This window comes from Mandrillus leucophaeus, unplaced genomic scaffold, assembly GCF_000951045.1.
Source record: "Mandrillus leucophaeus isolate KB7577 unplaced genomic scaffold, Mleu.le_1.0 Scaffold534, whole genome shotgun sequence".
Classification (NCBI taxonomy): domain Eukaryota; kingdom Metazoa; phylum Chordata; class Mammalia; order Primates; family Cercopithecidae; genus Mandrillus; species Mandrillus leucophaeus.
Genome location: NW_012105742.1, coordinates 1753947 through 1781118, shown reverse-complemented (window position 1 = coordinate 1781118; position 27172 = coordinate 1753947). Strand labels below are relative to the sequence as shown.

Sequence of the window (27172 nt, the reverse complement as noted above, 5' to 3'; positions counted from 1 at the left end):
ACAAAGCAAGTAGATTGATTAGCAGCAGTTGCCCAGGTTGCATGTGGAAACAGAGATTGACTGCAAAAGAGCACAGATAATCTTTTTGGGATGCTGAACATTGAGTTGTGAGTTGTGGGATGTTTACATAACTATACACATTTACTTTTACTTTTTTTTTTTTTTGAGACAGAGTCTCACTGTCACCCAGGCTGGAGTGCAGTGGCAGGATCTTGGCTCACTGCAGCCTCCACCTTCCGGGATCAAGATATTCTCTTGGCTCAGCCTCCGGAGTAGCTGGGGCTACAGGCCTACACCACCACACTCAGCTAATTTTTGTATTTTTAGTAGAGACGGGGTTTCACCATGATGGCCAGGCTGGTCTTGAACTTCCGGCTTCAAGTGATCTGCCTGCCTCAGCCTCCCAAACTGCTGGGATTACAGGCGTGAGGCCAGGCGTGTAGGCCTGGCCTACACACATTTACTTTTAAAAATAAATAGCCAAACTATACCTACAGTGGGTTAATTTTATAGTTTATAAATTATACCTCAATAAAGCTGTTAATAAACAAACCACAGAAATGATAGCAGGATGAAAAAACCAGTGTCTTAGCCGGGTGCAGTGGCTCACGCCTGTAATCTCAGCACTTTGGGAGGCCAAGGCAGGCGGATCATGAGGTTAGGAGATGGAGACCATCCTGGCCAACATGGTGAAACCCCGTCTCCACTAAAAAATTAGCCAGGCATGGTGGCGCACACCTGTAGTCCCAGCTACTTGGGAGGTTGAGGCAGGAGAATCGCTTGAACCTAGGAGGTGGAGGTTGCAGTGAGCATAGAGCATGCCATTGCACTCCAGCCTGGCGACAGAGTGAGACTCCGTCTCAAATAAAAAAAAAATTAAAAAAAAAAGAAAAAAAAAGAAAACACTGTGTCCTGAAATCAGAATGTCTTCCTGGCCTTTGGATCCAGTCAGGACTGATCCACGTGCCTCTCCAAACTTACCCTCTCATCTGTCCAGCTAATCCAGGTCGCAACATAGACCTAGCACCCCCAGAGGAGGAAGGAGCCACCCTGCACTCCCCTTGTCCTTTAACATTCCCCGCTCTTCATTGCCATTCCCTGTTCAGAGTCTTGTTCAGAGTCTCCACTGCTGAACCTTCAACACCGAAGGGCAGGGTGTGCACCTCCACTGTTCGCCACTGAATCTCACGCAGGACCTAGGACATGTCTAAATGCTTGCTGAGTCAAGGAATGAGACTGACTTAACTCAAGTCTCATTTAAGGAATAGAGGCAGCAGTGGAGTGCATCTGTGGAGAAGGCTGGAGGAGACTGGGGTAGCACTCCTTCCATAGGGGAGAACTCCTTCCATGTTACCTTTCAGAATCAGAGCCCGACGGGTGCTAGGAAGGGCCTCTAGCCCTGAGCACAGGAATTCGTCTTTATCTGGAGAAGCAACTCTCTCCCAAGCGACATTCTGCTTTATTACAAAGAGCCCCCCTATGCAGGCCCTCCAGGCCCACCCCAGCTGGTTCATCTTGCCTCCCCTTTCCCCACCAGGGAGCCTAGGCTGGGCATGTCTTTGGGTCTGGACAGTCATATAACATGGGGCAGAGCGTCCTGGCATCATCAAGCCCTGATTTCTCCTCATGCCTCCCAGGAATGGGAATATCTCTGCATCTTTGCCTCTCAGAAGATCCTTGCCATTCCTGCTTGGAGCCTTTCTCTCAAGTTTCCACCCTCCTTCCTTATTCTCCTGGCTTCCTTGGAAACGGGTTTGCCCTCTAGCTTTCCTTTGGGCGGGGATGGAGAGGCAAGCAGAAGGGGCTAGGTATAGTATCTCAGCCGAGTGGGAGGAGCTGGAAGTCTGTGGCAGTCAGGGAGAGCTAGATGGGGCTAATTTGGAAGCCCGGGGGCTGGAGAAGCAAGTTGATCTACACACCCAAGCCAACCTTGACTCACAGGGAAGTGACTTCAAACAGCTTTCATAACTCCATCTGGATGTTGGCCACCTTTCCTCTCCTAGCTCTTTGGTTTCAGGCCATGTGCTCCCTCCAATTGTCCCTTCTCTCATTTATAACATTGGAGAGAACAAGGCCTGGATGAAGAATAAGAAGATCATCCAGCTGTTAAGAGCACTGAATCTGGAGTTGCAGCAAGTGTTCATGTCGGCTCTGCTAATTTGCTGCATGAGCCTGACAGGTCACTGTGTTGCTCTCTGACCTCAGTTTTCTTCTGTCTTCATTGAGGGGACTGGAATAGGTAAGGTGCAAGACCCTTCCTAGTGCTAAAATTAAGGGGCCCCGCACAGTGGCACACACCTGGAATCCCAACACTTTGGGAGGCTGAGGCAGGCTGATCACTTGAGATCAGGAGTTCAAGAACAGGCCGGTGCAGTGGCTCACGCCTGTAATCCCAGCACTTTGGGAGGCTGAGGCAGGCGGATTACGAGGTCGGGAGATCAAGACCATCCTGGCTAACACAGCGAAACCCCGCCTCTCCTAAAAAAAAATACAAAAAATTAGCCAGGCATGGTGGCGGGCGCCTGCGGTCCCAGCTACTCAGGAGGCTGAGGCAGGAGAATGGTATAAACCTGGGAGGCAGAGTTTGCAGTGAGCCAAGATCGTGCCACTCCACTCCAGTTTGGGCGACAAAGCAAGACTCCGTCTCAAAAAAAGTCCAGCCTGGGCAACATGGCGAAACCTCATCTCTACAAAAACAACAACAACAACAACAAAAACCCCACAAATTAGGTGTGGCCGCGTGTGCCTGTAGTCCCAGCTACTCAGAAGACTGAAGTGGGAGGATTGTTTGATCCTGGGAGGTTGAGGCTCCAGTGAGCCAAGATTGCACCACTGCATTCCAGCCTGGGTGACAGGGTGAGACCCTGTCTCAATTAAAAAAAGTGCTAAAATGATAATTCCTTAAGAAGTCTAAGTATTGGGTACTGTAGAGAAAAGCTATATAAATGTGTGGCCGTACACTAAGGACTACAGTCGAAAGAGACTCTAGTCCTGGCTGGGCGTGGTGGCTCAAGCCTGTAATCCCAGCACTTTGGGAGGTCGAGACGGGCAGATCACGAAGTCAGGAGATTGAGACCATCCTGGCGAACACGGTGAAACCTCATTTCTACTAAAAAATACAAAAAACTAGCCGGGCGCGGTGGCGGGCGCCTGTAGTCCCAGCTACTCGGGAGGCTGAGGCAGGAGAATGGCGTAAACCCGGGAGGCGGAGCTTGCAGTGAGCTGAGATCCGGCCACTGCGCTCCAGCCTGGGCCACAGAGCGAGACTCCGTCTCAAAAAAAAAAAAAAAAAAAAAAAAGAGACTCTAGTCCTTTCTGAGAATGGGCTTGACATTCCCAGGTACAGCTTTGCCTTCTCATCACTTCCTTGCTCACCTACTTGGGGCCAAGGGCCCCCCAAGAAGCCCTTCTTCATGCTGTTTTACTTCACTCTGTAGGGATGACCTGCATTTGCACTGGCTTTGGAACCAAACAGACCTGACTTTGAGTCCCAGATTTTGCCACTTAGTAGAACGTGGATGGGAAGATATAAACAGCATCTCCCTCACTACGTTTTTCTAAGGATTACATAACTGTTCAACAAATGTCAGTGACTATAGGTACTTCACAGACGGAGAGCTCAAAGCCCAGAATGAGGAGTAAGAAAACTGGGCAGAGCTGGACTGAGACTCCTGGGCTCTCCTCTCCGTTCACTCATCCCTACTCCTTTGTTAAACTGCCCTCTCCACTTTCCCAAAATTTAAGGGCAAAGCAAGCTGTCCCAGGCACCTCTTAATGCTTGTCAGAAATCCCCCCTACTTCAGATGAAGCAAATTTCTTCGTCAGCGTCCTTAACTCTATAGCACCACCTTGTGGTCACCAGCACACTTTCCCTGGCCACTTCCAGAGGACCAAGGTTGGGAGTGTAGGAACCACGAGTAGCTGCCATTCCAGTCCTTGCTAAGTGCTTTCATGTGCCTTACTCCATTTAATCCTTATTACAGGTGGTGAAACTGTTACTCAAAGACATGGAATAATTTGCCAGCCTCTCAAGTGGAGCCAGGATTTCTACCTCAGACCTCAGAGATCCTGCTTCCTACTGCACTCTCCTGATAGCTTCCCGGGAAGCTGGCGAGCACGGCACTTCAGATTCAGGGACTGTCTGATACTGTGAAGTCACAAACCCAGTTAACAGCAGAGACGGGGCCAGAGCTTTTTTTTTTTTTTTTTTTTGAGACAGTCTCGTTGTCGCCCAGGCTGGAGTGCAGTAGTGCTATCTCGTCTCTACAGCCTCCACCTCCCAGGTTCAAGCAATCCTTGTGCCTCAGCCTCCTGAGTACCTGGGATTACAGTCGCCCGCCACCTGTCCGGCTAATTTCAGTAGAGTCACGGTTTCACCATGTTGGTCAGGCTGGTCTTGAACTCCTGATCTCGGGTGATCCACCTGCCTTGGCCTCCCAAAGTGTTGGGTTTACAAGCATGAGCCACGGTGCCTGGCAGAACCAGAGCTTAACTCCCTTGTTTGGTTCTGGGCTCTTAGCTAAGCCCCAGGTAAACCTGCCAGTTTCAGGGAAGGACTCCTGGAGATGGCTGTATCTGAAATTGAATTCACCAGACAGGGTTTTAGACTTGATTTACAGAGAACCCTGGAGGTGGTGAATTGTTTTCACCTGTATTTCTAGTTCCTGTTATTCAGCCACATCCTCAGCAACTTGCAGCACCCAAACTGCCACAAAACAAGCAACTGTGTCCTGCTTGCCTAGCTCTAATCGGATGCTCCCACACCACTTGGCTGTTCAGTTCCCAGGTCCCCTGAGACCCAGTCCCATCAGGACTGGACTTGGCAGGCAGGAACCCCAGCTGGCATTCACTCAAGTTGGCAACAAAGGAGAAGCTGGCATGAGGCTTAAATTCCACCTTGGCTCTCAGCCCTGAATCCACCGTGGCTGTCTGGGAGTGTCATGGCATGCGTCTTGGAGTCAGAGAACAAAAGATGGCAAGTGCTGCAGGCCCAGACAGGCAAGCACCACAGCCCATACATCCTGCACCACTGTGCTGCCTTCCAACAATTTTGTCTTCAAGAACAGCACCTAGACATGCATTAGGAGGGAAAATTACACTTCCACCAGCACAGGCATGTTCGCCCCTTCCCAGCTGGTAATTGAGTTTCGTTGTCAGGGCTATCATCTAGATCAGGTGAGAAAATGGGTGAAAACTATGCCAAGTGCCATTACTGGTCAATTTTATTTAAAACAGTTTTCTCAAACCTAGAGAAAGCAAACCATGCACCACCTTGGCTCCTCAACTAGGCTTCCTAAACTACCAAAGAGGCTCTCTAAGCACCTCAACCTTGGGGGAAAACAAAAAACAAATCCTCTTCTGCTCTGAACCTGGCCTAGGAGCCCTGCTCTACTGGACCAGCACCTGCTCTTGGATGGGCTACTACTCTCCTACCCAGTGTAAGGTATGTAAGATGAAGGAGCGTGGGAGGGAGAGGGCCCAGGCCTAGTTTCTGCTATTCCATCTGGACCATTCTATTATAGGACTCAAAGACAGATACAGAGATAACTTTGGAATAAGGCCTGGGATAAAATTTTGGTGTTATCACTAAAGAGCTGCTACTTAACCTTCTTTTGTTCTGTTTCATCACCTGTAAAATTGGGTACCTCCATGGGATGCTGGGTTATGGAATAATACACTTAACATACCTTAAACAAAAAAAAAAAAAAAAAAAAAAAAAAGGAAGCAAGATTCCCTTTGGCATGCATGTAGAATGGGGGAGAATACAAATTAGTGTGGCCCCAGCAACCTGAACCTTCTTCCTCTACCATAACTCTGGGATTGTGACCTCAGAAAAACTTTGCATATACCTTTCCATAGACAAATGTAGTAAACACAACTCAAATCCAAGGCTGAAACGCTACTGGGCATGACTAATCTGAGGTATGCCTTGGAGAACTCACTGTCTCCACAGTTCAGGTCTTTCTAGACCAGTCCTAAAAAATCTCAAGCACACAAAGTATATTCTTAAATATGGTTTAATACTCTTCTCCATTTCTGTACATCACAACACCAAGATTTTGCTGCTTAGGATCTCTCTGCAGAGGCTATAGAGAATGCAAAGGCTACGGTTTTCACCCCCTCTTATTTATGTGTTTGTATGTGTAAGTGTAATACATATCAGTATATATTGATACACACATCAATATATAATGCAATATATATCACCGAAGAGAACACATTGATTAAAGAAATACAAAAATTTGGCATCATTTCCAAACTTAAATAGTAAAAATAAAAACTACAAAAGGAGCTGCATACCCTAAATGTATCATGTGAAACAACAAGCATATTCAAAAATGTAAATTTACATCCAATTTCTCTGGTCTTGTCCTATCACATCAGACCCATTTACAATGGCGAAACCCTCAGGTACTGCTGTGAAGAGAGCATGTTTGCTCGCTCTTGGGTGTTCTGCAAACAAATAGCAGAGCCCAAAGCAAAAAAGCCTGTTCCGGTGAAGTCTCCCACGCTGGTGAACACCAAATAATGGACTCTTCTCACTGGGGGTTGAGACATCAGGTTACACATTGACAGACAGTATTTGGACCTCAGAGTACAGTGTGAGAACCAGAAACTTTACATATAAGACATACTCCCTTCATTCAAGTGAAACAGGATTATTGGAACGATAGGCAGGTCTGTAACCTGGGAACAAGGAGCTGGTTCAGACCAATAAAGCTACGAGTGACTGAATCAAGTCAGTAAAGAACAGCAGTCAGGCACTAAAGTGTTAAAAGTACCCAATTTGAAAACCAAATGCACCCCACTACCCTATAGTCAGTGTGGAGGTGATACCAATTGACTTTTAAAACCTTTGGTCCTTCAAAGTCTGTTTGGTATACTTTTTTCCATTGCTACCACTGGGCACATACTATACACTTTGTTCAACTGTCACCACCTCGGGCACGCCATGACCCTGCATGTCAGCTGGGTTCAAGTCTGACTTACAGCCCAGCTGTGACGCATAAGCTTCAGGGTTTCAGGCCAACTTTTGGATCCAACATGGTCTTAAATCCATGGTGCCAGAAGCTGTGTCCCATCCCTTCCCACCCGCCCCTCATTTCTCATGTGAGAGGTGCTTGGAAGTCCCACATTTGAAACAGATGCTCCAACCCCACCAGGAGGTCAGGAGTTTATAATTACATGCAGTCATACATGTCTGTCGTTCCTGTGAAAAACCTTGCAGTTCATTTTAATAAATCAAAACATTCACATAATCTCATGCCATCCAACACAAGGAAAACACATCCACCTCCCTTTTAACAAGGATTGACCCAAGCAAAATAAAATCCTCTTTAAATTTCTTCGCTTCCACTTAAATTGCATGTTTTATTTCTCCCAATCCCAGCAATAGCACAGAAGCCCCATCATATCCATCCCAAACTGGTTTCGAGTAGGTTAAGGTTATAGGGATCCCCGTCAGAACACTGATACAAAGGGCTCCCAAACGCCGGGCACAAATGTGTCTGCAAACAGATGGAAGTAAACAGTGCACTGGCCCAAATGCTTCATGAGTCAGTTTGATTTTGCAATGCAATTTGCATCCTTGAAACTGCCAGTCTGGAGGGGACGGGGTAGCGTGAGGGAGTGAAGTTGAAAGTGCCTCCTATTAGCTCACCCTTTCAACATTAAACAGAGACCAAGAGAGAAATGGTTCCAACATTTCACCACATATATTTCTTCTTATGCAGTCTAAGCTGAGAATGCCATGTAAATGGGTCACTGCGAAATGCAGCAATTTAATTTTTCTCCAATCAAAATAAGAAACAAACCAGTATGATCTCACTTCTATTAACTTTTGAAGGTTTACAGCAGTTAAAGTATTTTTGCTTCTATGTATGAAGGTTAAAAAAATCATTTTTTTCATAAAATACAAGAGCAACCAATTTCACCATCGAGTAAAAGTAAAAACTGGGATTCTTTTTTAAATTAGTCCAAAGTGGCATTTAGGAACTTAGTTGTAGGCTGCTGCGCTGACACCATGACAAACCAAAGTGTAGGGCTGGGTCTGGTTTTGTTTCGGTTTTCTTTTCAATATCCAATGCTCATGGATTAAGTTCTGGAAATGTTCCAATTGTAAGGCAGGGATCTGTTTGGATTCCACCATGGGTATGCTCCTTGGGTTGGATGCTGGAGGGTGAGGCACATTTTGCCGGACCCATGTCGACTACCTAGTAGTCATCAAGGTCAAAAAATTCATCGTCTCCTCCTTGGTATTCCATTCCCTGGAAATCTACTCGGTACCGCAAGATACCTGGGGAAACAAACCAAAAGGTAAATTACCTGTGTTCACGGAATGGGCATGTGTGTAGGGGGCTGGTCACTCTAATAAGGGAAGCCCCATTCTCTTGCAGAATTACAGAAAACAAAGAGGCAATAATAAACATGGGTCCAAATTAGGAACCTGCACCTGCTGCGTCAATCACCTATCTCAGCAGATAATGAGCACCTCGCCTGAAGCAGGGCTAGCCAGGAGTGACCTTGGCCTGAGACCCTGGTTTTAAGTTTGGTTTGCTGATTTGCTACTCACCTCCAATTCCACCAAATCCTTTCACAAACTGAGACCCTTCTTGTGATTTATCTGTGACAATTTCCAACGTAGCTCCAAATTTTTTATAGTTGTTAGCAAACCATTCCAACAGGGGCATACTCTCGATAAGCTCATGTTCCTGTCCGGTCTACAGGGGTGACCATGAGATACAAAAACAGGGGGGATTAGGATATATGAAGGCTAATTAGCCCCTCTCACAGCCCCTTGCCCACCTATCACTCTCATCCTCCCACTTATAGGCATGTCTGTGTGTAAAGCTCTGTAAGTCATCTCTGGTTTTGATAACATAATGGACATAAGCAGAGAAATTTGGATTATTTCAAACAACACTTCTCCTCAGACTCTACCCTCAGCCATGAAATACCAACACAAACACTCAGTGGATTTTCAGCTTATGATTGCTACTGCTGACTCTAGAAGTCAGGCTGTTGTAGAGTCTCTAGGCAGCACCCCATTCAATGACCCCGAAGAGACAGGCCAGGACTGCTTTTGGGAGTGGCCTCATAGAGAACAAAGCTCTCCAAACCAGAATTTGAGGAAGCTACCATTTAAACCTATCTCATACAGGAGAGTGATACTTTCAACTGCTGTGATGCATTTAGAGCAAACCAGAGAAGCCACTGCAGTGGAAGAGCTGATCAAGTGAAGAAAGCAGCACAGGTTTCATAGTGCAGGAGAGGCATTATGCAAATCACATTTTCCTCCCTATTAAATTTCAAGGATAATGAAATGTTTTCCTGATTGCTTAACTACTTAAAAACAAAGAGGGCCAGGCGCGGTGGCTCAAGCCTGTAATCCCAGCACTTTGGGAGGCCGAGGTGGGCGGATCACGAGGTCAGCAGATCGAGACCATCCTGGCTAACACGGTGAAACCCCGTCTCCACTAAAAATACAAAAAATTAGCCAGGCGTGGTGGCGGGCGCCTATAGTCCCAGTTACTTGGGAGGCTGAGACTGAAGAATGGCATGAACCCGGGAGGCAGAGCTTGCAGTGAGCTGAGATCGTGCCACTGCACTCCAGCCTGGGAGACAGAGGGAGACTGTCTAAAAAACAAACAAACAAAGACAAACACAAACAAAAAACCAGGCCAGGCATGGTGGGTCACACCTGTAATCTCACCACTTTGGAAAACCAACACAGGAGGATCACTTGAGCCCAGGAGGTCAAGACCAGCCTGGTGAACACAAGAGCCCATTTCTATAAAAAATAAGGCTGCCCAGCACGGTGGCTCATGCCTGTAATCCCAGCATTTTGGGAGGCTGAGCCAGATGGATCACCTGCAGGTAGATCACCTGAGGTCCCAGCTACTCGGGAGACTGAGGCAGGAGAATTGCCTGAACCCAGGAGGTGGAGGTAGCAGTAAGCCGAGATTGCACCACCGCACTCCAGCCTGGGTGACAAGAGCAAAACTCCGTCTCAAAAAAGGGCATGAGGGTTTGTGCCTGTACTTCTGACTACTCAGCAGACTGAAGCAGAAGGATTGCTTGAGCCCAGGGGTTCGAGGTTACAGTGAGCTATGATTGTGCCACTGAATCCAGCCTGAGTGACAGACCAGGACACTATCTCAAAAAAAAAAAAAAAAAAAAAGACCGGGTACGGTGGCTCACACCTGTAATCCCACCACTTGGGAGACCGAGGTAAGCGGACTGCTTGAGCTCAGGAGTTCGAGACCAGCCCAGGGCAACATGGTGAAAACCCCCCTCTACAAAAAATTTGAAAATTAGTTGGGTATGGTGGTGTATGCCTGTAGTCCCAGCTACTAGAGAGGCTGAGGCAAGAGGATCATTTGAGTCCAGGAGGTGGAAGTTGCAGTGAGCCGAGATCATGCCACTGTACTCTAGCTTGGGCAACAGAGCAAGACCCTGTCTCCAGGGGAAAAAAAAAAAAAAAGCTGCAGTAACTATGATTTGGCCTCCTTCCCTGAAGTCAGATTTGTATGTGGCAGATAGGAGATGACCACCTCCCACAGCCCCCCCAATTAGTATGAGGTTTAGTTTCTCAAAGCTCACCCTCTACACCGCCAGTGCTCTAGCACATGGATTTATGCTTGCATGTATCATCAAACCAAGAAAATAATCACATACCTCTTTGTCTGTGAAATGAGATTTATCCTTTTCTTGCTCTGGAGTTAGATAGAGAATTTTCTCCTCTGTAGTATTAGGAGAAAAAAATGTGTTAACCTCGCTCTCATATACTAATCTGTGTACGCTCTGTAAGATGAGGTTAGATGAGAAAAGGGCTCAGGGACTCAATCTCTCAACTTTTTTTCCATAAGCATGTTAGCATACACTGAGTGTCTACTAGGTACAGTGCTTCAACCATAAGGAACATCAGAGATGCTCAAGATACAGTCCTGGTCCTCAGCAGATTTAACAATCTTAAGCAGACGTTAAACAGTTCAAGCAGAAAAATCTATGCAGGAATGTACTACAGACTGAAGGAGTAGGGAACAAGGGGTAGATCTACCTTCTGACCGCTCCTGAAATCAGCCATCCCTCCCAATCTCTACCCCAGGCTTCCTGGCTCAGTAACAAATAGCAACCTTATTTTCTAATTCTCATACCTTCTGTGCCTTGGCAATGAAGAACATATCTCATTATATCCAGATTTTCATAGACTATTAGAATTTCTACAGCTCCCATTTCCAAAGCCTTTAGTGTATCTTCAACACCAAAACAGTACTTGCCCGTGTCCTGGCTGATTTCATCGAAGTATCGTCCTGTGATTAGGGATCAGTCAACAGGACATATATTAAGTTTCCCTAGTAGATACAAACATACCTATTCAACCTAGTGACTACAGAAGATAAAAAATAATGCTTTCACTGAGGCAAAAGAGTTAATAAAAATACTAAATATCCTCTATTTACATTTTTGGTACCTTGTCTCATACATACAAACACGTATATACGGACACACACACACACACGAAAACATTTCACAGAATATGCAGTTGCATTTCACCGATACCTATTAATTTCTTCTCTTGAATGAATTTCACGTTGGAGAGGACTTCAGTAGATAACTCAATAGCTTGGTTGAATCCATTTTCACCACCATAGGATATATCAACTAATTTTAAAACTTTTGATTGTAACCTCTGACACACAAAAAAAAATTATTAGTATTTATTGGTACTTATTTAAAATATTATTAAAACACCTTTACCCAAACCCACTAACTCTCAATGGCATGCAAAGCTCAGCATTATGATCACTGAAGTCTAAATATGGGGAAGGAGCCCAGTTTAATCAAAAGCTGCTCTTACAGTGAACAGCACTGCCAGGGTAAACTTTCCCAGCCAATTACATCACACATTTTATTAGACCTACTATAGGACAACTCATTAAGTTCAAACAAAAATAAGTTATTGTGGAGGAAAGGGGGAACCACTGGCTCCTGCAAAATAAGGTAACAGAAGTTAAGACGGGCTGGGTAGGGTGGCTCACATCTATAATCCCAGCACTTTGGGAAGCTAGGACAGGCAGACAGTTTGAGTCCAGGAATACTGAGACCAGCCTAGGCAACATGGTGAAACCTCGCCTCTACCAAAAAGTACAAAAATTAGCTGGGCATGGTGACACATCCCTGTAGTCCCAGCTACTTGGGAGGCTGAGCTGGGAGGATCACTTGAACCCGGGAGATCGAGGCTGCAGTGAGCCATGATTGCACCACTGCACTTCAGCCTAGGCAAGACAGTGAGACCCAGTCTCAAAAAAAAAAAAAAAAAAAAAAAAGAGAAAAGAAAAGGTGTTAAGGCAATTTCCTTGGTGGACCTTCTACCCTAAGGCTACTTCCTCCAGAAGACCTTGGAAATGTATTATGGCTGAGCCCATGTTATAAAATGGGCTTTAAATGCTTTAGGCAGAATCAGCTGTCATATTGCTGAGAGCTTTGCTGCTATGTATCTCCAAGAATAAATCAGAAAAAGAAAATAAGGAACAGGTTTTAGTTTATTTGAAATCAAACTCCATTCTACAGCCAATTCTGACAACCCAACTAAACCAGGGACCTCCAAAGGATCCATAAGCAGCCCACCTAAAACTGGTTGATTTCGGAAGAGAAGGGGCTCAGAAAAGCACAGGGGAATGTTTCCTAATAAACATCTGTAAACCTGCCGTTTAACTCAGAGGTAGGTTTTTAACCCAGGGAATTTTAAAAAGATGTGTTTCTGTTCCAGTGCTCACACAGAGGACTCACCTACTCCTACCTAGGGACTTACATAATAGAGCATGTACTTCTTACTTACCTGATCAAACATATCAGATTGACTTAGTTCAGTTTTAAAGTCAGCAGATCCAGCTAAAACTAGACCAGCCACATTCACTTTGTCCCCAGAAATAAACAGCTGCACAGCAGTCTCTGCTACTTTCCGAACATAGTTATGTCGCTTTTCCATTCTTAAACGGGCAAAACGCAAGGCTGACTGACCTCCTCTACCTTTGACACAAAAGTAGCAAGAGAAAAAGGCGATTATTAAGAACTACAAGATGTCTTCAAATTAAAAATAAAATAATCATGTCATCATCCAAGAAAAGGACAAAGAAAAATCACCATTCCCTTAACTAAACGTTTAGCATAAACTGCTACTTGTTTTCAGAGAGCGACTACTAATTCTATGTCAAGAGAAGAGCCATAAGCACCAGTGAGGCACCCGTCATTCCGGGAGGCTTCTCTCCCTATCATCTGGATTCACTCCCCTCACATCATACTGTTTTCTCTTTTTATCTTTTTTGAGACAGAGTCTTGCTCTGTCGCCCAGGCTGGAGTGCAGTGGCGCAATCACAGCTCAATGCAACCTCCATCTCCCGGGTTCAAGCAATCCTCCTGCCTCAGCCTCCCAAGTAGCTGGAATTATAAGCACCCGTCGTATTTTTGTATTTTTAGTAGAGACAGGGTTTCACCATCTTGGCTGGGCTAGTCTCGAACTTCTGACTTCGTGATCCACCCGGCTCGGCCTCCCAAAGTGCTGGGATTACAGACATGAACCACCGCACCCGGCCCATCATACTGTTTTCTTATTGCTAGACACAAAGTAAGTGGGTTCATGTTCTCCTCCTGTATTACCGTGTTTCTTTGGGAGATCCACAGTGAATTTGTGCAGGACTTCTCTTGTGTTTCCTTGGAGTGTGCCAAAAAGTGCACCACTACCATCTATTACAATGAATCCAAACTTGCTATCATCTGAAAGTAGTGCTGTAAGAGCCTGAAAAGCAAACACAAGTACCACATGGTGAATCCCAAAGCTTTGCTAAGGTCAAAAAAACTCTGAGAAAGGACATATACAAGCCCTTTCACTCCACTCACCATGTTATTAGCACTGTGGAAAAACCATTCTATGGAATAATTTATAGACTTCAGTTATAATCATGTAACTCTTATGGACAAATCTGAACCCAATAAGGAAATAACGGATGGTATCTATGTGAAGCTTTTCAACATATTTGACATGGGCATGTAAATATAAGAGCACAAAGATATCTGTATGCCCATGTTTATAGCAATATTACACACAGCAGTTAATACTACTCAATCTCAAAAAAGAAAAAAATTTTGAAACATGCTACAATAGGGATGAAACTTGAATACATGCTAAGTGAAATAACCCTGTCAAAAAAAGGACAAATACTGTATGATTCCACTTATATGAGGTACCCGGAGTAATCAAAATCAGAGACAAAAAGTCAAATGGTGGTTGCCAGGGGCTGCAAAAAAGGGGGAACAAGGAATTATTGCTCAACGGATATAGTTTCAGTTTTGTAATATAGAGTTCTGAGCTGGGTGTGGTGGCTCACACATGTAATCCCAGCACTTTGGGAGGCTGGGCTCAGGAGTTTGAGACTGGCCTGGGCAACACAGCGAAACACTGTCTCTACAAAAAAAAATACAAAAATTAGGTGGCCGTGGTGACACGTGCCTACCAGCTACTTGGAATGGCTTCAGTCAGGGAGGTGTAGGTTGACAGTGAGCCAAGACTGTGCCACTGTACTCCAGCCTGGGTGATAGATCCAGAGACCCTGTCTCAAAATACAAAAAAACTTTAACTTGTTCCTTTTTTTCTTTTTTTTTGAGACGGTCTCACTTTGGTGGCCAGGCTGGAGTGCAGTGGCCATGATAGCTCACTGCAGCCTCGAAGTCTTGGACTCAAATGATCCTTCTGTCTTAGCCTCCCAAAGTGCTGGCATTACAGGCATGAGCCAGCATGCCTTTAAAGGTAGTACAGCTAGTGATTCTGAGTTTTATGAGGAAAACCTTCCTTATATGTTAACTTTATATCCCCATTATTTATGCCTTCCCAAAGAGAAAATATTGAAACAGTCCTAGGACATAGATAGATAAGAGTTCTCACAATGGAATCGGAATACTACACACTTAGTAGATCTCTAACTGCCAGAGGACAATCTCTTTGGAAGTAAGAAACTGTTACCCATTCCATTTTATTTTTATAAACTGATCCTCCTGTTTGGCCTCCCAAAGTGCTGGGATTACATGGGTGTGAGCCACAAAACCTGGCCTTACCATTCCATTTTAAGAAAACAGCCCCTTCAATAACTGACTAGAAAGCAGATGGATCAACTAAAAATCCATCTTTAAGAAAACCATGCTAGATAGTTAGCATTAAGACATGAATATTGTGGCTGGGAGTGGTGGCTCATCCCTGCAATGGCACTCTGAGAGGCCAAGGTGGGTGGATCACTTGAGGTCAGGAGTTTCAGACCAGCCTAGCCAACAGAGTGAAATCTTGTCTACTAAAAATACAAAAATTAGCTGGGCGTGGTGGTGCACACTTGTAATCCCAGCTACTCTGGAGGCTGAGGCAGGAGAATCACTTGAATTCAGGAAGTGGAAGGTGCAAGGAGCCGAGATCGTGCCACTGCACTCCAGCCTGGGCAACAGAGCAAAAATCAATCTCAGAAAAAAAAAGAAAAAAAAATAGGCCTTGAATATGAATATTGCACATTAATAATACAGCCTTATCAAAATGACCTGTTAGGTAGATTGAAGTTTTCAATAAATCTGCTTATCAGGGAACAGGCTTATCCCTTATTAGAATATATAATTACCCTGATAAACGGGATATAACCCTCTCAGTTAAAGCTAAAATGTACAAAGTTAGCAAGATTAAACAGTATCTTAGAAAAGGAGTTAAGGTTTGGAAAAAAGCCAATAAGGCTAACTCAGTAAGTGAGCAAAAGTCAGACAACATGGGTACCTGGCACTGTTTAAATCAACAATATTCAAAATCTGCTTTCACCCAACCAGATACAGGTAAGTGGTTTCAGTGGCTAAGAGGCTCCCTGAAGAACCTTCTGCTGTAAGTACAGTGTGGTAGTGAAGAGAAAAACAGTCTGGATTGTCTATGTAGTCGACCAAGATCCAACTATAAATGGACTTCCCATCAAGTTAGCAAAAATCATCTATTGTAAACTGTCGACAAATGTCAGTTCTAATTCCACTGTAGAGGTTTTTCCTAGGTTGATGAAAGGCAAGAGACTGAACTAGGAGCCAGCTGTGAATTCTTGATTGTTCTACTGTTGACTGATTTAGGTCACTCTAATGAGGTTTCCCTTCCACCGTTCAAGTTCATCTTATGGCAGCTTTGTCACTCAAAAGTTTCATGGGGAAAGGGAGAAAATGAGTTCTTACAGTTTTGCTACTAAAAAGTTTACAATTTGTTATGTGAAAACTGAGTGCAATAACTCAAAGAGTATAACTGGACTGCTTGTAACACAATGGACACACACTCGAGGAAATGGGTACTCTATTTTCCATAGTGTGATAGCTCACATCGCATGCCTGTATCAAAACATCTCATGTACCCCACATACACCTATGTACCCACAAAAATTAAAAAAAAAAATACACACACACACAAACACACTTTGGGAGGCTGAAGCGAGCAGATCACTTGAGGCCAGGAGTTTGGGACAAGCCTGGCCAACATGGCAAAACTCTGTCTCTACTAAAAAAAAATACAAAAAATTAGCCAAGCATGGTGGCGCACACCTGTAATCCCAGCTATTCAGGAGGCTTGAGGCACAAGAATTGCTTGAACCATGGAGATGGAGGTTGCAGTGAGCCAAGATTGCGCCACTGCACTCCAGCCTGGGCGACAGTGTGAGACTGTCTCAAAACATGCTCAACGACTAGTGTCATAATAAATGTAAATTGCCTTACTTTTTGAAAATAGCTGTGTAAAATGGTACAATTGTTTGGAAAACAGTCTAGCAACTTCTTCAGAGTTAAACATAATTACTATATAACCTACACAATTTCACAAATCCAAGAAACATGAAAATGTATGGTCACACAGAAACTTGTCCATGAATGTTCACAGCAGCATTATTCATAACAGCCAAACAGTGCAAACAACCCAAATGTAAAACTGATGAAAAGATACATAAAATATAAAATATGGCATATATGTATACAATGGAATACTGCTTGGTAATAAAAAGCAATGAAGTGTACTGATGAATGCTATAAAGTATAAAGTATAAAGTAAAAGAAGCCAGTCACAAAAGGCCACAAACTATACGATTCTATTATATAAAATGTCCAGGCTGGGCGGGGTGGCTCATGACTGTAATCCTAGTACTTTGGGAGGCTGACGCGGGCGGATTACGAGGTCAGGAGTCTGAGACCAGCCTGATCAATGTGGTTAAACCTCGTCTCTACTAAAAACACAAAAAAATTAGCTGGGTGTGGTGGCATGTGCCTGCAATCCCAGCTACTCAGGAGGCTCAAACAGGAGAATCCCTTGAATCTGGGAGGCGGAGCTTGCAGTGAGCCAAGATCGTGCCACTGCACTCCAGCCTGGGCGACAGAGCGAGACTCCTTCTCAAAAAAAAAAAAATAAAATAAATAAAAAAATAAATAAATAAAAGAAATCCAGCACAAGCATATCTACGGAAAGAAAACATAGTGGTTGCTTAGAATGAGAGAGGTAAGTGGGAGGGAGGGGGCACTGACTGCTAACGGGTATGGGGAAAGAATTCTGGAGTGATGAAAATGTTCTGGGCTTGACTTCTTACCTCTGTATGGAATTTGTTGTCACACAAATACAATGACGTATTAATTGGTTTGAAAGGTTCAAAGTCAATGTTGACTTTCTTTTCCTTTCCTTCTTCTGTTACAATTGTTCCACAGTATACAACCAGACCATTTGGAGGTACTGCAAAGAACACAAACAATTTGTCTACTTTATTCCACACCCAGTTTTTCCTCAATCAATAGAAAATGTTCCATAGCCTATTTTCCCTGCCTGACCCTTTAAGTCATAATTTAAATAAAGCAGAAAAAGCCTGATATCTCTCAGGCAGAACTCTCTCCCTAATTTTAAAACTTCCTCTGAGATGTTTCAGTAGGATTTATTCTTTAAAGTAAACAGGCTGGACATGGTGGCTCACACCTGTAATCCCAGCACTCTGGGAGGCCAAGGTGGGCAGATCACCTGACGTCAGGGATTCAAGACCAACCTGGCCAACATGGTGAAACCCCGTCTCTACTAAAAATACAAAAATTAGCCAGGCATGGCAGCGGGCGCCTGTAATCCCAGCTACTCAAGAGGCTGAGGTGGAAGAATTGCTTAAACCTGGCAGGCTTGCGGTGAGCTGAGATCGGATTACTGCACTTCAGCCTCTGGGTGACAGAGACTGTGTCTCATCCCGGAAAAAAAAAAAAAAAAAAATTGAGATGATGTCTCACTCTGTCACTCAGGTGAGTATGCAGCAACAAGATCGTGGCTCACTGCAACCCACCTCCCGGGTCCAATCGATTCTCCCGCCTCAACCTCCAGAGGAGATGGGACTACAGGTGTTTGCCACTAGGCCTGGCTAACTTTTGTATTTTTTGTAGAGACAGGGTTTCACCATGTTGCCCAGGCTGGTCTCGAACTCCTAACCTCAAGTGATCCACCTGCCTCAGCTTCCCAAAGTGCTGGGATTACAAGCGTGAGTCACTGCGCCTGGCCTACTTAACTTTCAATAAACAAAAAACAAAACAAAACAAAAAAGCTAACCACCAAGGGCAAAAAGACATTGATGATGGCTGACTGAAGGAAACATCAGTGAACAAAGCACCATAGCCGGATCACAGTATAAAACATAACCAAGATGCATAGAGAAGGAAAAGGAGCAAACTCCAGATTACCTTTGTTATAAAGTTTGAGTCTTTGTTGTACAGATGTAATGGCTCCCAGGACTGAAAGGCGGTTTACTCGTGACTTAATGTTAGATGCAGTTCCAAACTCATCTGCTAACATTTTTGCCACTCGTGAAATCTGGTCTTTGGGAGGAATGATCAATGATATCATGCTGGTGCCATTGCTGTGGAAGAAAGAATAACTCATTAGGGGTTTAAATATTACGTAAGTAAACTCATGTTTCTCTCTGGTAAAAGCAAGCTGAGGGAGACGCCCCCAAAGTTATGGAAACAAGTCACTCTCAAAGGGGTAATGTAGGGACTATCATAGTCTTGTTTATGAACGTACACACAGAGTTAGGAACAGTGTTCAGAATCTAGTGCTCAATTTGATTGAATACTGAGATAAGTTATGTAAAGAATGCACTTGGAGAGATACTTGAGAAACACCTCATTTCCGAAGGGTAAAGAAAGAAGCTATCTATGATAAATAAAGAGTGTCAACAGGCTGGCGTTTGGTAGTGAATCTGTCTATGGGAGAGCCTTCAAATATGGTGGTTGAGTGGGAGATGCCATGACAGGATGATGCAATGAGTCTTTCCAAAGTCTAGGCATATTTGTAATCACGAATTTAGCACACTAATGATGGAAAAGGAGAACTCTGGAAATCACAGAAATGTCCCAGTTATGAAATCTCTCTCTCGGCTGGGCACGGTGGCTCATGCTTGTAATCCCAGCACTTTGGGAGGCCGAGGCGGGTGGATCACAAGGTCAGGAGTTCGAGGCCAGCCTGGCCAACACGGTGAATCCTTGTCTCTATTAAAACAACAACAACAAAAATACAAAAATTAGCTGGGCATGGTGGCAGGCACCTGTAATCCCAGCTATTCAGGAGGCTGAGGCACAAGAATCACTTGAACCTGGGAGGTGGAGGTTGCAGTGAGTTGAGATTGTGCCACTGCACTCCAGACTGGGCGACAGAGATGATTCAGTCTCGAGAGAGAGAGGGAGAGAGAGAGAGAAAAAATCTCTCTCACAAACTCATTCTCTTTAAATGGCAACATATTAACTGCATTTGAGTTTGATCAAAAGGAGGTACCACTGACAGCCTGATAAATTCTGGGTGCCCTACCAAATTCAAGTTTTTAAAACTAAAAAACGGGACCAAAGTCTGACCCTATGGAAGATACCATCAAGGCCCTGCCACATGGGAGGTCCCTTCTGAGCAGTTACCAACTCATTTTTAAGCCCCCTTTAAATTTCAACACCAATGCCAGTAACATATCTTTTTCATCTACAACTTCCAAAGACACTTACCACTACCAGTCAAGAAATACCTCATTGAAAAATTCCTAGTTCTATGCAAAGCAAACATAGTGGCTCACACCTGTAATCCCAGCACTTTGGGAGGTTGAGATAGGAGGATCACTTGAGTCCAGGAGTTTGAGAACAGCCTGGGCAACATAATGAGGCCCCCATCTGTACAAAAAATAATTAGCTGGACGTCACGTGATGCAGGCCTGTAGCCCTAGCTATTGAGGAGGCTGAGGCAGGAGGATCACTCAAGCCTGGGAGTTAGAAACTGCAGTGAGCTATGATTTGTCACTGCACTCCAGCCTGGGCAACAGTATAAGACTGCCTCAAAAAAGGAATGAAGGAAGGAAGGAAGGAAGGAAGGACGGGAGGAAGGGAGGGAGGGAGGGAGGTGTTGGTGAGGATGTGGAGAAACTGGAACCCTTGTGGACTGCCAGTGGGAATATAAAATGGTACAGCCATGTGGTATAAGTGTGGCAGCTCCTCAAAAAAAAAAAAAAAAAAGGGGGGCGCAGTGGCTCACGCCTGTAATCCCAGCACTTTGGGAGGCTGAGGCAGGTGGATCATGAGGTCAGGAGATTGAGACCATCCTGGCTAACATGGTGAAACCCCATCTCTACTAAAAATAAAAATAAAAAAATTAGGCGGGTGTGGTGGCGGGCGCCTGTAGTCCCAGCTACTCAGGAGGCTGAGGTAGGAGAAAGGCGTGAACCCAGGAGGCAGAGCTTGCAGTGAGCCGAGACAGTGCCACTGCACTCCAGCCTGGGTGACAGAGTGAGATTCCGTCTCAAAAACAAACAAACAAACAAAAAAAACCACAAAACAAAAAACCCAAACAAAACCAAAAACAAAACAACTAATTACCATATGATCTAGCCATTCCACTTCCAATTATACACCCAAGAGTGAGAGCAGGTACTTGCACACCAATTTTCACAGCAGCATTTTTCACAATAGCCAAGAGGTGGAAGCAACCCAAACACCCATTGGTGGATGAACAAACAAAAAAAGGTGGTGTGTGTGCACAGTGAAATATCATTCAGTCTTAAAGGAAGAAAATTCTGACATACACAAAATGGATGAACCTTGAACACACTATGCTAAGAAAAATAAGCCAGACAGAAAAGGACAAATACTGTATGATTCCACTTACATGAGGTAACCTAGAGTATTAAAGTTCATAGAGACAGAGAGTAGAACTGCAGTTGCCAACAACTGGAGTAAGGTGGAAATAGGCAGTTGTTTAATAGCTTTTTTAGTTTTACAAGATGAAAAGTCCTAGAGACTGGCTGTACAACAGTGTGAATGTACTTAAGACTGCTGAACTATACACTTGTAAATGGTTAAGATGGTAAACTTCATGTTATGTATTTTTTACAGTGATAAAAAATCCTTTAAAAATCTACTTAGTCCACTTATAATTTTTTTTTTTTTTTTTTTTGAGACAGAGTCTCGTTCTTGTTGCCCAGGCTGGAGTGCAGAGGCACCATCTCATTTCACTGCAACCTCAGCCTCCCAGGTTCAAGCGATTCTCCTGCCTCTCAGCCTCCTGAGTAGCTGAGATTACAGCCACGTGCCACCAGGCCCAGTTAATTTTCTTTGTATCTTTAGTAGAGACTGGGTTTCACCATGTTGGCCAGGCTGGTTTCGAACTCCTGGCCTTAGGTGATCCACCCACTTCAGCCTCCCAAAGTGCTGGGATTACAGGCGTGAGCCAGAGTGCCTAGGCTATAAGTTAAAGTTTTTTAGAGCACACACTTCCCCAAAACAGTAGTTCTCAATTTGCTGCAGATGAAAATCGTCTGGGGAGTTCATTCCAGGTGATTCCTTTTCAAAAAGGATTCCTGTAAGTTTCGTTTTTCTCATCCTGATTTTTCTTAGTTTAGACACAACATGGATAAACGACTATTTAAAATTTTAGATGGTCTACATCAAATGGACTTCAAAATAAAAAACTTTTAGGCTGCTCTATAGAGTAGCCATTCTTTTTTTTTTTTTCTTCTCTAATATACTTGCTTTCATTCTCAAAAAAACAAAACAAAACAAAAAACAAAACAAAAAAAAACCCCCCAAAAACAAAAACCAACCTTTGGGCTTCAAAGGATAGCATTAGGAGAGTAAAAAGACCCACAGAATGGGAGAAAATACATGCAAATCATATTATCTCTTAAGATTTATGTAAAGAATATAAAGAATATGTAAAGAACTCATAATTCATCAACGAAAAACCCAAATAAAAAATAGGCAAGGGGTGTGAGGAGACATTTCTACAAAGACATAGCATGTGAAGTAATCGAAATCTTGATCCAATGCTATTGGGAATGTTAAGTGGTACAATATTTCCAGAAAACAGTCTGGCAGTCCTTAGGAGTTTAAACACAGAGTTACCATATGACCCAACCACTCTACTCTTAGTTATATACGCAAGGGAATTGACAAAATATGTAACACACAAAAATTTGTGCTTCAATGTTCACAGAGGCATTATTCATAACATTAAAAAAAAAAAAACAAAAAACCCATATGTCCTACTGATAACCGAATAATCAAAATCTGGTACATTCATATGATGAAAAACTATTCAGCAATAAAAGAAAAGACATATTGCATTAACTTACAGTACATCAAGTAAAAACTGTCACAAAAGAACACATATTGTAGACAGGGCACAGTGGCTCATGCCTGTAATCCCAGCACTTTGGGGGGCCAAGGTGGGTGGATCACGAGGTCAAGAGATCGAGACCATCCTGACCAACATGGTGAAACCCCATCTCTACTAAAAATACAAAACTTAGCTGGGCATGGTGGCGTGAGCCTGTAATCTCAGCTACTCAGGAGGGTGAGGCAGGAGAACCTCTTGAACCCAAGAGGCAGAGGCGGAGGTTGCAGTGAGCTGAGATGGAGCCACTGCACTCCAGCCTGGATGACAGAGCTAAACTCCGCCTCAAGAAAAAAAAGAAAAAAAAAATTAGCAGGGCGTGGTGGTGGGCGCCTGTAGTCCCAGCTACCCGGGAGGCTGAGGCAAGAGAATCGCTTGAACCCAGGAGGTGGGGGAATGCAGTGAGCCGAGATCACGCCATTGCACTCCAGCCTGGGAACAGAGTGAGACTCTGTCTCAAAATAAAAAAACCACCACATATTGTATAGTTCCATTTACACAAAATGTTCACAATAGGCATTCCAGAGAGACAAAGGTAGATTAGTGGTTGCCAGGGGCTGAAGGGAGGGAGGAATGCAGAGTGATTGTTAAAGGATATAGGGATTTTTAGGTTGATGGAAACACTTTTTCTTTTTTTAAGGAAAATATTTTTAAATTAGTGGTTGCATAGCTCTGGGAAAACAGTGAAATAATACACTTTAAAGGGGAAAAGGTTGGGCGAGGTGGCTCACACTGGTAATCCCAGCACTTTGGGAGGCTTGAGGCAGGAGAACTGCTTGTGCCTAGGAGTTTTGAGACCAGCCTGTGCAATGTAGTGAGACACCGGCTGGGCATGGTGGCTCACACCTTCAATCCCAGCAGTCTGGGAGGCTGAGGCAGGCAGATCACTTGAGGCCAGGAGTTCAAGACCAGCCTAGCCACTATGGTGAAACCTCATCTCTACTAAAAATACAAAAAGTTGCTCGGCGTGTTAGGCATGGTGGCTCATCCCTGTAATCCCAGCTACTCTGGAGGCTGAGGCACGAGAACTGCTTGAACCTGAGAGGCAGAGGCTGCAGTGCAGTGAGCTGAGATTGTGCCACTGCACTCCAGCTTGGGTGACAGAGCGAGACTCTGTCTAAAAAAAAAAATAAAAAATAAAAAAATAAAAAAGTTGGGAGTGGTGGCACACGCCTGTAATTTCAGCTACTTGGGAGTCTGAGGCACGAAAATCGCTTGAACCTGGGAGATGGAGGTTGCAGTGAGCCCAAATCGTGCCACTGCACTCCAGAATGGGGGACAGAGCGAGACTGTCACAAAACAACAAATCAAAAACCAAAAAAATGAAAAATGAAAATGAAAAATGAAAAAAAATAATGAAACCTGTCTCTACAAAAATTAGGCCAGTATGGTGGCATGTGCCTGTAATCTCAGCTACTTGGGAGACTGAGGTGGGAGAATTACCTAAGCCCTACAGGTTGAGGCTGCAGTGAGTTGTGATCACACCACTGCACTTCAGCCTGGAAACCAGAGTGAAACTGTGTCTCTTAAAAAAAAAAAAAGTGTGTGTGTATATATATATATACATGGAAATGATACAGACAGTACATAATAGGATATTTCTTTCTTTTCTCTGAGACAGAGTCTCGCTCTGTCGCCAGGCTGGAGTGCAGTGACATGATCTCGGTTCACTGCAACCTCCGCCTCCTGGGTTCAAGCAATTCTGCCTCAGCCTCCCCAGTAGCTGGGACTACAGGCACATGCCGCCACACCCGGCTAATTTTTGTATTTTTAGTAGAGATGGGGTTTCACCATGTTGGCCAGGATGGTCTTGATCTCCTGACCTTGTGATCTGCCTGCCTCGGCCTCCCAAAGTGCTGAGATTACAGGCGTGAGCCACTGTGCACGGCCAGGATATTTCTTTCTTTTTTTTTTTTTAAATTTGTGGAAGTTAATTTTATTATATAAAGATGGTATACAAAATACATTCATCATGACTAGAAATATAGGACCTAGGATATTTATTTTAAGGTCTCTTGGTCTCAACCTGACAGTTTCCTCTATAAAAGTCAAAGCATGTTTTCTCGAGGAGTATTAATTTGTGTTTTTACTAAATTATCAATAAATTCTAATTTTATCATGTTAAGAAAAGCAGCTTACTATATATATATACACATATATTTCTGAGATGAAGTCTCACACTGTCGCCTGGGCTGGAGTGCAGTGGGGTGATCTTGGCTTGCTACAGCCTTCACCTCCTGGGTTCAAGCAATTCTCCTGCCTCAGCCTCCCAAGTAGCTGGGACTTCAGGTGTGTGCCACCACATCTGGCTAATTTTTGTATTTTTAGTAGAGACGGGGGATTTCACTATGTTGGCCAGGCTGGTCTTGAACTCCTGACCTCATGATTCGCCTGCCTCGGTCTTCCAAAGTGCTGGGATTATAGGCATGAGCCACCGCGCCTGGCCTATTAGCAATTTTATAAGGAGAACAAGCAGAAGTATAAACAGAATGAAAACTACAACATATAGGAAATTAGAAGTCTCAAATTTGCCCTGACCTGATCTAAAAGCTGGCTTTAGTACAATAGCTATCAGTATAAATTGAGCTTGCTCACATCTTGAAGGCAAAGGCTGATCTGATATGAACCAAAGCACACTAAAAAATGTGGTATCACCTGGCCAGGCATGGTAGCTCACACCTGTAATCCCAGCACTTTGGGAGGCCGAGGGGGGTGGATCACCTGAGGTCAGGAGTTTGAGACCAGCCTGGCCAACATGGTGAACCCCCCATCTCTACTAAAAATACAAAAATTAGTTAAGTGTGGTGGCACACGCCTGTAATCCCAGCTACTTGGAAGGCTAAGGCAGGAGAATCACTTGAACTTGGGAGACAGAGGTTGCAGTGAGCAGAGCTCGTGCCACTGCACTTCAGTCTGGGCAACAGAGCGAGACTCCGTTTCAAAAAAAAAAAAAAAGAAATGTGGTATCGCTTTATAAACTGTTTCTACCTGATATTTCATGAGTCAGTAAGAAAGTTACTTCCTGAGATCCTTATAGATTATTGGATCTATACTCTTTTTTTTTTTTGAGACAGTGTCTCGCTCTCTCACCCAGGTTAGAGTGGAGTGGCACCATCTCAGCTCACTGCAAACTCTGCCTCCCGGGTTCTTGCCATTCTCCTGCCTCAGGCTCCCCAGCAGCTGGGACAACAGGTGCCCGCCACCACGCCCCGCTAATTTTTTGTATTTTTAGTAGAGACGAGGTTTCACCATGCTAGCCAGGATGGTCTCTGTCTCTTATACACATCTAGATGTGTATAAGAGACAGGCCTCAGCCCCCTGAGGAGCTGAGACTAAGGCGTATGCCACCACAACCAGCTAATTTTTTTTGTATTTTTAGTAGAGACGGGATTTCACCATGTTAGCCAGGATGGTCTGAATCTCCTGACCTTGTGATCTGCCTACCTCAGCCTCCCAAAGTACTCACCATGTTGGTCAGGCTGGTCTGGAACTCCTCAGCTTGTGATCCACCTGCCTTGGCCTCCCAAAGTGCTAGGATTGCAGGTGTGAGCCACCGCACCCGGCCCAGAAAACAGTTTTCTTTGTAAGTAGATGAGCTGGCTGTCCAGTCCTCCCACTATCAAAAATAGTTACTCTCAGATTGGCAGTCAAAGTTATATCTCCAAAAATCAGAATTGTGTTTGGGTGTCTACCTTGAAGGCTGGTTCACAAACTTTTGTGCTATTTTCCCCAATGAATTAGAAGCTAATCAAAGACAGTACATAGGAGAGTATGGTGTGGGCTCTGCTGCCACCCCTTGGATAGGGGAGCAAGTATTCTGGCCAAACCACGGAATCAAGGAAATTTATGATACACTGATTAAGTTATCATCACAAACACTTGCTAGGGCTTCTAAACTGTAATTTCCAAAAAAAATTTTGATAATTCTTTCTGGAGTTATGTCAAATTCTACACACAGGCCAATGGAGGGAAAAGACATTTGCTTTGGGAGAGGCTGGAAATGTTGGGCAACTAAACAGAACTTCCATCACAATCTAGATTGTAGGTGCCACCTACCTGACACAGGGGTCCACTCATGCACAGGGAGAATATGAAGACAAAAGATGGGGAAAACACTTGAGTACCAATTTTACTGGCTTATGCTTGGTAAGTCAATTCTCAAGGGGCCTACAACCGTAGGGGTTTGTAGGAAGTTCTTTCTTTTCTTTTCTTCTTTGAGATGGAGTTTTGCTCTTGTTGCCCAGGCTGGACTGCAGTGGTGCAATCTCGCCTCACTGTAACCTCCGCCTCCCAGGTTCAAGCAATTCTCCTGCCTCAGCCTCCCGAGTAGCTGGGATTTCAAGCAGGCGCCACCATGCCTGGCTAATTTTGTATTTTTTTTTTTGAGACGGAGTCTCGCTCTGTCGCCCAGGCTGGAGTGCAGTGGCCAAATCTCAGCTCACTGCAAGCTCCGCCTCCCAGGTT

At 44.3% G+C, this 27172-nt stretch overlaps 1 protein-coding gene across 5 annotated transcripts in view; it reads right to left on the bottom strand.

Moving 5' to 3' along the window:
- Positions 1 to 6001: 6001 nt before the first annotated feature.
- ETF1 (eukaryotic translation termination factor 1) overlaps positions 6002 to 27172 on the bottom strand; it is a 43203-nt gene continuing 22032 nt past the window's right edge. For all 5 annotated transcript variants that reach the window (XM_011997251.1, XM_011997250.1, XM_011997248.1 and 2 more), the window contains 9 exons: positions 18745 to 18920; positions 17628 to 17767; positions 13660 to 13798; positions 12842 to 13032; positions 11563 to 11692; positions 11157 to 11312; positions 10678 to 10742; positions 8573 to 8720; positions 6002 to 8296 (listed from right to left, as the gene is read on the bottom strand). In XM_011997251.1, the coding sequence (XP_011852641.1) occupies positions 8214 to 8296; positions 8573 to 8720; positions 10678 to 10742; positions 11157 to 11312; positions 11563 to 11692; positions 12842 to 13032; positions 13660 to 13798; positions 17628 to 17767; positions 18745 to 18907 (1215 nt within the window). In that variant the 5' untranslated portion in view covers positions 18908 to 18920 and the 3' untranslated portion in view covers positions 6002 to 8213. The remainder of the gene's footprint in view (positions 8297 to 8572; positions 8721 to 10677; positions 10743 to 11156; positions 11313 to 11562; positions 11693 to 12841; positions 13033 to 13659; positions 13799 to 17627; positions 17768 to 18744; positions 18921 to 27172) is intronic.